Raw genomic sequence first — 13,307 nt, forward strand, 5'->3', positions numbered from 1 at the left:
ATCTGCTTCAAGGTTGGACAAGGTGTTGTTGCTTCAGAGATGGTCTTCTGCAGACCTTGGTTGGAACCAGTGGTTATTTGACTTCCTGTTGCCTTTCTATCATCTTGAACCAGTCTGGCCATTCTCCTCTGACCTCTGGCATCAACAAGGCATTTTGGCTCACTGGATATTTTCTCTTTTTGGGACCATCCTCTGTAAACCCTAGAGATCGTTGTGTGTGAAAATCCCAGTAAATACTCAGACCAGCCCGTCTGGCACCAACAACCATGCCACATTCAAAGTCACTTAAATCACCTTTATTCATCATCCTGATGCTCCGTTTGAACCTCAGCAGGTCGTCTTCACCATGTCTACATGCCTAAATGCATTGAGTTGCTGCAACGTGATTGGCTGATTAGCTATTTGCATCAACAAGCAGTTGAACAGGTGTACCTAATAAAGTGACTGGTGAGTGTAGCATCAGATGGACTGTATTCTTAATCAATACGCCACAATAATATAAATAACCAGCGCCAATTCATCAGTCAATGAGAATGTGTGTGTGTGTGTGGGCGGGGCATAAGCACATACAGCCAGCAGCAGCAGCGACCCACTGTGAGGATGGAAACAGAGGGCTCAGCGGGGACGGAGCATCTGCTGCAGCAAGCCAACACGCCGTCTGTGGTCATTTTGACTTCACCAGCGGACTTCACTACAAGCTAATTGGCTGTTGAAACAGGTGATGTGCTTTAAAACCAGCCGCCGGACATTTTGATCAGCTGAGTGTCAGGTGACACCATCAGCCCGCTTGAGTCGAGCTCAGGCCGGCCAGTTGACACTGCTGATACTTTTCTCCGCAACGTTCGAAAACGGTTTTGTCTTGTCGTGAATCTTTGGTCTGAACTGGACTTTAGAAAAATGCTCAGAATATTTTATAACTTATAAAAACAAATTTAATCTCACAACAATAGATTTTCACCAGAATACTTCTCCTGGTGTCCGTTCTTCATGCAGAGTTTAAAATGTGAAACGACCAGCCTCAGGATGCTCTTTACTGCAGCAGGAGAATTAAACTGTCAACATTTCCCTAAAATATGTGGAATATTTGAAATGTAAGATTGGATTTTACATCTTTCAGGGCCTGTGAGCCTCCAGAGCCGTTTATACTGGGTAATAATTTCTGATAATATTGGAGTATTATTGATGTTTTGGCCCTGGGGGGGGGGGGCATTTTTATGTCTCTCAGTATGCATGTAATCGTGTTTCCTGCAATTTTCAGCCAAACAGGCCTGTTTGGAAAATAACATGTAATTCCATCCCAGCCTTTTTCCCATAAAGAGATATAAAATCTACAAATACTTTGTTCTCTTCTCCCTCTGATGATTTTATCCGAGAGCTGCGCTGTGTCTGAATATCAAAACAAACTGTACCAGTTTAATTCTAACTTTGATGCATGGTGTTAAAATGTGCAAACAGCAGGAGACGCAGTGTCGGCAAGTTTTTTTAATTGTCCCTGAATTTAACACATTTTTTAAAGTATTATGTAGCTGACATTAAATCAATGACGAGACTTGCTGTGTGTAAACTGACTGTTAGCTGGTGGCGTATAGAGACACCTGAAACAGGAAACCAAAGATACTCCAGCCTGAGGAGAACGTCTCATCTTTTTAAATGAGGTTTGGCTTTTTTTAGAGTTCCAGAAACGACATTAAAGAGTAATCAAACTCATACGCAGCACAATCAGGACATTGTCTTTTAATTTGCCTCAGTGCAAAGAAAAAGAACTTTGTGTCTGCGTGTTCAGTTTGAAGTAAAGGTACAAAGTGAGATTAATAAAGACCAAAAGCTTTCTGACTCTGTGGAAGAACGTGGCAGATCTGTGCTGCAGCAGCTGTTAAGAGACATTTATCCCTGATTCAACAGAGCTCGTACTGACACGGGGATCAGTCGAAACGAGAGGTTCAGTTTGGAGTTAACTGTTAAAATCCACTCTTTCCCGAGCGCACACGTCCCACATTTATAGATCTGCTTTCAGACAGTCACAAAATGACATCATGAATTTAAATTACATTACATTACACTGAAAACTCCAAGGTCACTGTGACCTCGTCTGTCACATTCTCACAAATGCAATGTCAGAAACACCTTCATGAAATTTCTTTAAATTTGGCACAAACGTCCACCTGGACTGAAGAATATTAGAATTTTGTGGTCAAAGGTCAGTGTGACCTCACAAAACATGTTCTTGTCCATAACTGAAGAATTCATTCACTAATTATGACAAAACTTGACACAAATGTCTAACAGGATAAAATAATGAAGGTCAAAAGGTCAAAGGTCAGCTTGACTGTGACATCATCATGTTTTAACGTCATATCTCAGGAACAGAAGGGGAGACATTTGGTCAGATACTGAATTGGTGACTCTAATCTTGAAACTGTGCTGATTGTATAGATCTTGTGTGTGTGAAGCATCCATGTTTTCACTGACATGGATGGAGACTGTCAGAGACACTGGACTGGTGGGCGGAGTCACACAACCACGGGGTGATAATTGTAGCTTAAGTGTAGTCAAACACTATCACCTTACAATCCGGTCACCCAAAACACATTTTCGTGTCAGGTGTGAAGGAGGTCATGTTCACAAATATTGATTGAACTTTCCTCAAACATGGAAATAACATATTGAAATTCTTAATGAGTGGTGTTCCTATTTCATTTCTTAATCATATACAAACCTGAATGATCAGTCTTGTTTGTCTCTGTAGTCTTAGATTCATGTATTTCGTTACAGAGCTGCTGTCAGGAAGTCGACACATCAAACGCAGCATCGTGTCAGTTGCAAACCCTCCTTCCCACTAGCTTCGTTATACTCAAGTTGTCAAGTCACAAAGAGGGGCGTTCACGGCTCGTCTTCTTCTTTAAACACAAATCAAGTCAAAACATGTTTCCCACAAGTGTATCTTAAGAAATGGAGACACTCTGGAGTCTTCTGATCCTGAGAGTGGACACTTCTGTCAGTGACTCAGTAACATTTCAGTCATTTTCTACAAAACTCATGAAGTGTTTTGTGTCTGTGTTTCTGTGCAGAATGGAAATCCACAGAACCCGTACTGCAACGGCATTGAGGGGGTGATGGAGGCCTATTACCAGAGCCTCAAATCGGTGCGTCTCTACGGACCCACCCACTTCTCCCCTGTTATTAACCATGTGGCCAGGTAGGTCCACTGTAATCACAGCCGGGGACGTGGTCGGCTGACACACAACACAAATGTCACGGAGTACAAAGCCGCCATGAGAATGTTCTGCTTCAGTGACACTGCAGCCGTGTGTGTGTGTGTGGGCTGCTGGACGGCAATCTGTGAAGCAAAGGGAGGAGATTAAAATAAATGTGCTGATAGTTCCGTCACCTAAGAGGAATCAATACTCACTGTTACACGTGCAGCGACAGTCTTCAGGAGGAGACCAGGAGCTGCCTGAAGGATCTGAGAAAATCCCAAAGCACGGCAGAAGAAAGAAAGAGTTGTGTGGTTAACAGATAATGTCTCACCTCCCACCATCTCACAAATAAACAGTAAATGAATCTCCACAGACACGAGCAGAAAACACGTACCGCCGCTTCACTATTAAAAACAGCATTAATGAGAGACGTGTGGGCCCTCAAGTGCAGTTACATTTTTATTGGAGCAACAAATCATAAATGCAGAAAGGCTCCTCCACTGTTTTAAATATTAAAAACAAATAATAGACACTTCTAATAGAAACTACAGGAAACTGTCAGCAGCACTCAACCAATTTACACCAATCCCCTCTGATACAACGTCATGTGCTGGTTTGTAGTACAGTACTTCCCGACCTCCATCTGACGTTCCCGACTGCCACATCTCGTCTCATGATCCTCAGCATCGACTGGAACAAGCACTTTTCCCACCTTTCATCGTCGGCTTTTAAATTCCATCTCTTCCTCTCTGTGAGTGCCGTCCACCCACTCAGCCTGAGAATAGCTGCATTGTTCAGCCTCACTTCTGCCGAGCTTCTGACTTTAACCCAGGAAGACACTAAAAAAAAAGTGACACCAAATTGCCTCAGATTCTTAATACTCCGACTGTGTGTGTGTGTGTATGTGTGTAAGAGAGTCATTTAATATACGATCAAAATATGATCCTGTGACATCACTTCAGACGTTTCACTCTGGTTTATATAAAAGAAAACTGATGTAAATGTTAGTTTACAGCTGAGAAACAGACCTGACTTGGATGTTCAACTCTAAAGCATAAACCATACTATTTCTAATTCATCCTGTACAGGGTTCTCCTATAAACCATGTTCAGACTCATACAGAGGTCACGTACAGTATGACCTGCTCTCAGTGTGTGGTGGTGTATTTATCTGCAGAGACTCTGCCTGGATTTACTTATTTTGTCCTTATTTTGCCGTGTTCAGTACGTTCCTGTGCACAAGGTGCAGGTAAAGGCAGGGACTGTATAAAAGTGTAGCGACCAGGTGGCAGCAGCAGGCATTCAAGAGGAAGCTACAAAAAATGTGGACACAGTGCATTAAAAACAAAACAAATCCCCGCAGATAAAGCCACTGAGAGTGAATGTGGGGTCGACTTTCACTTCCTCTGGAAATACTGTTTATTATATATTATATATATTATATTATTATTATTAGTATAAGATTCTTGGCATAAAAGACACATATAAAATACTGCGTACTTAAAGTATATACTGTATTTTCTTAAATAAATGAACTGCACTTGTACAGATCCTTTCTAGTCTTCTGACCACTCAAAGTGCTTTTACACTACATGTCACATTCACCCATTCACACACTGTTGGCCGAGGCTAACATACAAGATAAGATAAGATAGACTTTATTGTCCCAAAGGAAATTTGTCTTGGGTACATGCGGTACCTGCCGTTAAAAGATACAAAAAGTTATACATACAGTTCCTACATCTATACAGTTCACACACAGAGTTGTGGCTGTTCACAATCCCACACACTCAGTACCTTCAGTACACGTACAGACGTCCATCAGCCAACAAACTGCACACTGCCCGGTGCACCACACATCTGTTTTACATAGACGTGTGGTGCACTGAGCAGCCACCTGCTACTCAGTAAACATTCACACACACTCACACACTGATGAACAGCCACCAGGAACAATTTGGGTTTTGCGATCTATAGGTGGTTCGGGCATCTGGTAAGGATGCCTTCCGGACGCCTCCCTTGGGAGGTGTTTCGGGCATGTCCAACCGGGAGGAGACCTCGGGGCCGCCCCAGAACACGCTGGAGGGATTACATCACCCGGCTGGCCTGGGAACGCCTTGGGGTTCCCGCGGAAGAGTTGACGGAAGTGGCTGGGGAGAGGACTGTCTGGGCTTCTTTGCTGAGGCTGCTGCCCCCGCGACCCGGACCCGGATAAGCGGAGGACGACGAGTACGAGTACGAGTACGATCTATAAAAACAGAGTTGATGGAGAAACTCTGACCCATGCTGACCAACATTTTGGAGACAGGAAATTGGCAATGCAGATGATGAGGTGGAGCCTGATTGTAGAAACTGTCAAATCTGTTTTGGCGCACGCCATTTTTGGCTTTTGTCTAGTTTGTTCCTACTCACTGTTTTAAAAATGACACCAAAGGTCTCATATTATATTTTATATATAGGAAAGACACGGGTGGATAAACTCCAGGTTATAAAACGTGCATGGTAACTAAAAATAATGTACATCTACATGACTTTAATTCAATAAATTCAACAATATAACAGTGAATCAGAAATAATTGCCTCTCTGATAAGAGCATATTTCAAATAAAGGTCTGGCATCCTCTGCAGTAAAGGTAAATAAAGGCCCCGCCCACTATTAGAGAATTTACAGTATGCAGGAAATGTCAGTTACTGTGTATGAACACGACATTCAGACTTGGCCCCTCCTCCCTTCACTGCTTAACGACACTGCAGGCTAATGTTGGAATGTTAAATTTGTTGTAATGGAAAATCTGCTACTGGAGCAGGCTAGCTGAGCTAACTGCTGACACCTTCCTGTCCAACAGGAAACAGGACAACTCAGCGTCTCTCCCATGTCTTTTTCACTGCTCACCAGTGAAAGTGCAACTGAAAGCCAGATTCGCTCTCGTTACCGAACACATGCTTTGCTTGCTTCGTGTTTCCTCTAACTGTATATGCATTTTTGTAGCTTCCTTTTGGATGCTACGTACAGTATGGTTACTAGTTGCTATCTGTTTACAAAGTCCCACCTCACCTGCACGCTGTGCCCAGCAAAGTGTCAAACACAGCAAAATTATAAAATACAGGCAGAGGGTAGAGTCTCTGCAGATAAATACACCACCACACTGAGTGGGTCATATGTGGTCATTTAGACTGATTACTTTAGTCTGCACATGTTTTTTAAGTATATACTTAATGCTTTAAATACCTAAAATATTAATTTTCACGATCAATAACTAGATTCTCATTTTACCTGGCGTACATTGTTCAGGCTCAGCACTGATACTCGCTCTGTAATTGGACCATTTGTTCTGGATAAAATAGGATTGATTTCATTGATCACTGAGGGGCAATAATCTAATACAGGATGTTATGTGATGATGTAACTGCAGCAGTGATATGGTTTGAGACAGGGGTGCAATGTTGTTCATTTAACAGGTTTATAAATTTGATGGACAGGTGAGAAGGATAGAAATGGAATGAGGTCCTGAGTCTGTGATGTAGGTCGAGCTCCAGAAACACTGGATCCTACACTTCCCATAATGCAACACTTTCTGTTTGTCTTTAAACTCTGAGCCTGTATAGAAAAAGAGTTTTACCTCTGAGCTGGAGCCAAAATAACAGTGGTGACATCCTCAGAGTTAATTTCTCTCAGACTATATAAAACTCCTGCAGAGTCACAGAAGACGTTTAACAACTGTTTCAAAGGTTGAGTCATCTTGAGTCTTCGTCCTCGTCGCCTGTTAGTTGGTCCTGATGTGTTAAATCAGTGGAGTGACCTTTTTAAACGAACACAGAGAGGTGGATCTCAGCAGAAGAGAAAAGTCAGAATATCTGTTTTAATGTTAATAAAGTGTTAAAGAAGTGTCCGTTTACTTTGGCTTTAACGAAGTTACAGCTTCCTGGATGAGAGCAGGTCCTGAACAACATCTGATCGTACGTTAACCCTTTAACTAATAAAGTTAAACTGAACAGAGACGAGCTGACTGTCGTCACTGCTCACAGTCAGAGAAACAGATCAGCGTCTGACTGTATTGATCTGTTTAACTGATCTGTTAAACCAAGTTACTGACTCCCGTTAGACAGTAAATAAGTGTTTTAAATATCTTTGGTTTTTAGAACATACTTGTGTTCGGCCATGTTGTCGAGCTAACTGCTGTCTCTGTTAAGTAGCTGTCAGTTAGTCACACGCTCTAATATAATTAATTTCTTTTTCAGTCCATTGCACCTGTGGACCTGTTGCTCATGTGACCTTTGACCCTGTGTCTCTCTCCTTCTTTGTCTCAGGTATGCTTCAGCGGTGACGGACGGCTCCCAGTACTTCATCCTGCTCATCATCTCTGACGGCGTCATCACAGACATGGCGCAGACCAAGGAGTCCATCGTCAATGTACAGTATCACATTTAGACTCAATTTATCTTCTCTGTGTTTCAGTGTTTAAACTTAAAGACATTATGAAGCTAAAAACCATCTCACCCAGCAACATGAACAGAAGGCAGTGACAGTATCATGCAGGGCAGCGGTTGATGCTCTGTACGCTCGTATTCATTCAGTTAATTTACTGTAAAACATGTGAGGAGCCCCCGAGGGTTCAGCTCTGATTAAACCTCTAATGGAGACCCTAATCAACCAAAAAGCAAACATTATGAAGCTGTCCGTCTCCTTCAGTGCGTCTCTTTCCCCCTATGCTCGTCTTCACTAATGAGGAAGAGTGGGCCTGGTCACCCCCTCCCCCCCGATCCTTCGACGTTCAGCTCTAATAACTATGCTTTCTAATTAGAGAGATCACAGTTAATGTGTGTAATGATTTTTCATATGTTTGGAGCCTCAGCGGCCTCCTCTCCCGCTGCCCCCCTCCCTCTCCCCCCTCCTCGCCGCCGTGTGATGTAATGTTATTGTAAAGTAAGATTCCACAGTAATTATTTACTCTCCTACGGAGGATCCGTGCCCTTCATATCTCAAGCAATTTGGGCGTCGGTCTAATAACCAGGGGAAGTTATGAAACACTAAAAAAAACCTTCATTCATCATTCATCACTCCGACTGTACTCTGCTGTCCCACTCGGCCAAGATTTAATAAACAATATTGCGATGCAGGGCAGAAGTTCAGCGGCGGCTCGGGGCGGAGGAAGATGTAAATGGGAGTCATTTTTAAGCTGTCAAGCTTTGGGAGATTTAGACAAAGTTGTAGATGCATGAAATTAGAAAACTCTGGCCGGACGAGAGGCTTTATGAAAGCGTCTGCAGAGGCCAGATGGATTTGGACAAACTCCGTCTGTCTCAACAATGGCATCGGATTTTGGCTATTGAGCTTCCTTTGTGTTGACTGTTAGCGTACACTTCGTCATTTTACTGACAGCCTGCAGCGTTTAAGATAGCACATGGTGAAAAGGACGGGTGCTGCTCCTTCCCCCTCTTTGATGAGCCTGTTTTGTCTCCTCCTCCCTTCACAGGCTGCATCTTTGCCCATGTCGATTATAATAGTTGGGGTCGGCCCAGCGGAGTTTGACGGTAAGCAGGGTGACGATCACGTGCACGCTTTATGTGGAGCTGTGTGGTATTTGCATGCAGTAATCCTTCGCCTTCATTCTGCTTCCTATCTCGCCTCCCACACGCTTCAGCCCTTCTTTTCTTCTCTCCTCCATTCTGCTCCCCCTTAATTTCCCTCCTCCTCCTCCTCCTCCTCCTCCTCTGAGGTTAAGTGGATGTGAGGATTCTCATTTGTCAGACCAGAGGTGGTGTATTTTCTGGCCCTGTCTCTTCTCTACTCTCCTCTGTGTGTTTGTCATGTTCACATTTACAGTTCAGTCCTCTGTAAAAACAAACTCACTCATGATAAGCAATGAGCTGCAGAGTCAACGGGATCTCACCAATTGTCACGCTTTATGAAGTCAGTGTGCACGGTTGCATGATGTCCCCGCGGTGCACATTGCCGCGCTCTGCTTACACACATTACAGCATGTTTTTCCCCTCCATGTGCACGGCTGTGTGCCGCTCACGGCCCGCTGGCTTCACGCTCAGCGACGCAAATTCAGTGTACTCACGCCGCGTTTGGCATCGCCAACACACGGAGGAGATGTAACGCAGCGGCACGCTAATGGCTCCAGCAGATTCAAACACACACACTGTGTGTGTGGCGTGTTTGCTCTGACATGGCTGCTCCAGTTCTCCTGACAGGCCTTCACTGATGTGCTTCCCTCCTCAGAGATGATCGAGCTGGACGGGGATGAGGAGAGGATCTCGTCCCAAGGACGATACGCTGAGAGGGACATTGTTCAGGTACACACAGAAGAAGACGAAGACATGTCTTCAGAGACATGTGGGAGTTATGATTAATGGGACAAAGGTCACAGTGTCTGACCCCCTGCTGTCCTCCTGTCCTCCTCCTGTTGTCCTCCTGTCCTCAGTCTGCCATCTCTCTCTGTCCTCCTCCTCCTGCTGTCTCACTCCTCTAAACTATACCCACTGTCTCCTCTCCTCTCCTCTCCTCTCCTCTCCTCTCCTCTCCTCTCCTCTCCTCTCCTCCTCTGTCCTTGTTTTCTCCCCTCTTCTCACCTCGTTACTTATTTGTTCTTGTTTCCTCTCCTCTTATCACCTTGTCTCCTCACCTTGTCTCCTCTCCTCTCCACAGTTCGTTCCTTTCAGAGACTACATCGACCGGCGTGGAAACCACATCCTGAGCATGGCTCGCCTGGCGAAGGAAGTACTGGCAGAGATCCCGGACCAGTTCCTGTCCTACATGAGGACCCGAGGGATCAAACCGGGCCCCCTGCCGCCTCCTTACACCACCTGTCCTCCGCCAGCCGTCCACCCGCTCCTCTGCAGACGGGTAAGCCGAATCTAAAGGCCGAGGCCTCGCTCCGACGCCGGCCAGCCAACTCTACTGGTCTCTCCTCTCCTCTATCTGCTTCTTCTTCTTCCTACTCTTCACTGGAAGCTTCTGAGCACACGGCGACATCGGCCGCTCTCTCATGTTGCACTTTCGGAAACGTTTGGCCACGAGCCGTGGGTGTGATGCGGAAAACCCCCGAGTGGGACGCTTTCACTTTTCCGAAGAAGGGACTTTTCCTGTAGTGGATGAAGGAGGGGGTATGAAGGGTCATGGTGGGGGGTATGACATCACTACCCTCCACCAGGAAGTGTGAGCGGGACAGTGATTGGACCACAGGAAGCTGTCAGACTGAAACTGGTCCAAACTGGGAACACTGTTCATCTGCTCTTTCTATTTCCACTTCCTCTTTCTCTCACAGTATCTCAATATATAAATGTTTACAAGTTTGAGGACGAAGGTGGAGATGTTTTTTCAGGAGGAAATTTTTACCACTCAATGTGAAAACCTTTCAGATTCCTATTTTTCGGCTGCAGAAACTGGAGGTTGTGACTTTGTACAAAAACGTTTTCGGCCCTGGCGCCGTGGTCTTCATTACAGAGTGTGTACGTTTTCTTTTTTTAATAAATGGAGCATGTGCTAGTTTAAGAGAAGCATGCACTGTTGTCCTGCACTCAGGGCTTTGTCCCTCCCACACAGCCCCCCCTCCCACCACCACCACCACTGCCATATTTCATTAAGAACAAACCCATCATCGCCCACCTGAAATCTTCCCACGCTCCGACCTTCTGCTCCGTCCACCTGCCTTGACTCAAAAGGAGTCTGGTCCAATCAAATGCAGCAGGGACTTGAACCAGCCTTACTCTTACATTCACAGGCACCGTGTCCACCGTGGGTTCTGGAAATGTGGATCTCCAAGCCCAGAAGTCAAAAACACACATCTCACTACCGAACCTGACTGTGTGTTAACGTTTTAGAGTCTCTTTATTTTCATGGAACATTCAGATGCATTTTTCTGTTCAGTTTGACGTCTCTCTACCTCTCACTTTGTTTAATATTGCCAAAAAAAAACCTGTTTGGTGTGTCGGTCTGTAGAGTTCACACTTTCACCTTCTCACGTAGGATTCATAGAATATTTGCCAAACTGTAGGTTGAGAATCGAAACACTTTGGTAGCTATCAGATCAGGTGACTCACACCTTAGTGTTAGAAACACACTGTGAATACGTGCACAGAAAAACAAACCAACAAACCAAAATGCAAAGATGCTTTTTTTTTTTTTATTAGCAGCTCCCCATCCTGATCAGAGGAGTGACTGTGAGCTCAGATTTTAGTTCCATGTTTTCCAACTATATTGTCACTAAAAGTAATAATCAGTCTGGTGGCAGGTCGCTAATCGCCTCCTTAAAGGAACAGTCGACAGAAACATTAATGATTTCAGTACCAAACTCACCTCCTGAAGGCTTGAAGGTGGCTCTGAAGGCAGCAGCTGTTCTCACATCGGAATTACGACACTTAAAATGGATTCCACAGACGCTCACTCACCATTTTATAATCAATTCAATTAGATCTCTAAGTGTGATAGTCACCGACAGCTTTTTCTTCCAGATGGAGAAACAACTGAGCTCCTCAGAGTTTTATTAGTGGGACTGAGAATGTGTCATTTTCCTAAAAAAGATGACGACAGAAAAATTACCTCCAAATTGACGATGTACATGTATGAAACTGACACAGCTGTACAGGTTGTGATAAAACGACTTTCAACGAATTTCTAAAACCCCGAAAACCTTTTTATTTTCTCAGTCAGCGTCTTCCTGTGGGCAGTGAGGTCAAAGATACTTCACAGGAGAGATTTCTGTGTATTTTGCTTTTGTCTGTGCTATCTTTGCTGGTTTGAGGTGGGCGGGGCTTAGCTGGGATAATGTAACGTCACATGCTTCCATGCACCAATCACAGTTTAACAATGTTTGAATCAAATGCAGTGACAGTTTTGTGGTTGCTTGTTTTGTTGGCTCTGTCAGTCAGATCTGATCAAACACTCAGTCCTGTTGAGGCAGATTAACTGAAAACTAAATGACCGTGTCATTTGATCGTCAGGTTAACGAGATCACAGTTTCATGGGGAAAAACAAATCCATATAAAAAGTTAATATAAACGATCTATCCTGGAGCATAATCCACTCCTTTGTCATCCAGTCAGTATTTAGAGAAGTGTGTAGCTGCAGAGCTGCAGGCCTGGACTCACCTCCTGCATCAGGCTCTTTCACATCCCGAGCTTGAAGAAGGAAGTCTGAAATTGTGTGAGCTCACTGGAGACGATCAGAAAGATAAGATAGCATGCGTTCTTTAGTTTGAATAAACCACACCCCCTCAACCACTAACACCAAGGAAACAACAATATTATGTATAAATGTAGAACGTTAGCTCATGAAACATTAAGCAGCAAAATAGTTGTACGAAGTGCTAACCTTAGCTAGCTATGCTTAGGTTGCTAAGGTGTTTACTAAAATTAGCTGAAATGATGTTAGTTTGCTAACGACAGTAGCATATGTAGCTAATGTTAGTACAACTTATTTGCTGCTTAATGTCACATGACCTCACTTTATACGTTACAGATATATTGGTATATTAGTTTGTATTGGTGTTACTGGTTGAGGGGGTGTGGCTTATTCAGACTGATGATAATTATCTTCTAAACACACAATACGTTTATTCATTAGTGATAAGCACAACACATGTTTAGTGTCACAGTGGCATTTGTGTAATATTGTAAACAAGCTAACTGCGCTAACGACAGAAGAATGACTGATTTCAATCTACGACTTTGGCCTAATATGTTTTTTGGTTGCAGTAACTTACTATGAACATTTTTATTTTTAATTAATTTAACTTTTATTATGATTATTTGTATGCCTCTGCCCTGGCACTATGTTTTTGGGTTGTCCATACATCCCAACCTTGTGAACTCTATTTCTCAAAAATTGCTCGAGGGAATTTTTTTTAAATTTGGCACAAACGTCCACTTTGATTGAAGAATAAACTGATAAGATTTTTATGGTCAAAGGTCACTATGACCTCACAAAATATGTTTTGGCCCTAACTGAAGACTTCATATGCTATTTATGACAAAACTGAAAGGGAGACATTTTATATCCAAAAGGTCAAAGGTCAGCTTGACTGTGACATCATCATGTTTTAACGTCATATCTCAGGAACAGAAGGGGAGACATTTGGTCAGATACTGAATTGGTGACTCTAATCTT

General features: G+C 43.7%; 1 protein-coding gene across 1 annotated transcript in view; it reads left to right on the plus strand.

The window, feature by feature from the left end:
• LOC126408332 (copine-8-like) overlaps positions 1–10,580 on the plus strand; it is a 96,353-nt gene extending 85,773 nt beyond the window's left edge. Inside the window, exons 16-20 of the mRNA XM_050073833.1 lie at positions 3,069–3,196; positions 7,505–7,607; positions 8,671–8,728; positions 9,423–9,496; positions 9,849–10,580. Of these exons, the coding sequence (XP_049929790.1) occupies positions 3,069–3,196; positions 7,505–7,607; positions 8,671–8,728; positions 9,423–9,496; positions 9,849–10,061 (576 nt within the window). The 3' untranslated portion in view covers positions 10,062–10,580. The remainder of the gene's footprint in view (positions 1–3,068; positions 3,197–7,504; positions 7,608–8,670; positions 8,729–9,422; positions 9,497–9,848) is intronic.
• The last annotated feature ends 2,727 nt before the right edge of the window (positions 10,581–13,307 follow it).

This window comes from Epinephelus moara, chromosome 20 (assembly GCF_006386435.1).
Source record: "Epinephelus moara isolate mb chromosome 20, YSFRI_EMoa_1.0, whole genome shotgun sequence".
Classification (NCBI taxonomy): Eukaryota; Metazoa; Chordata; class Actinopteri; order Perciformes; family Serranidae; genus Epinephelus; species Epinephelus moara.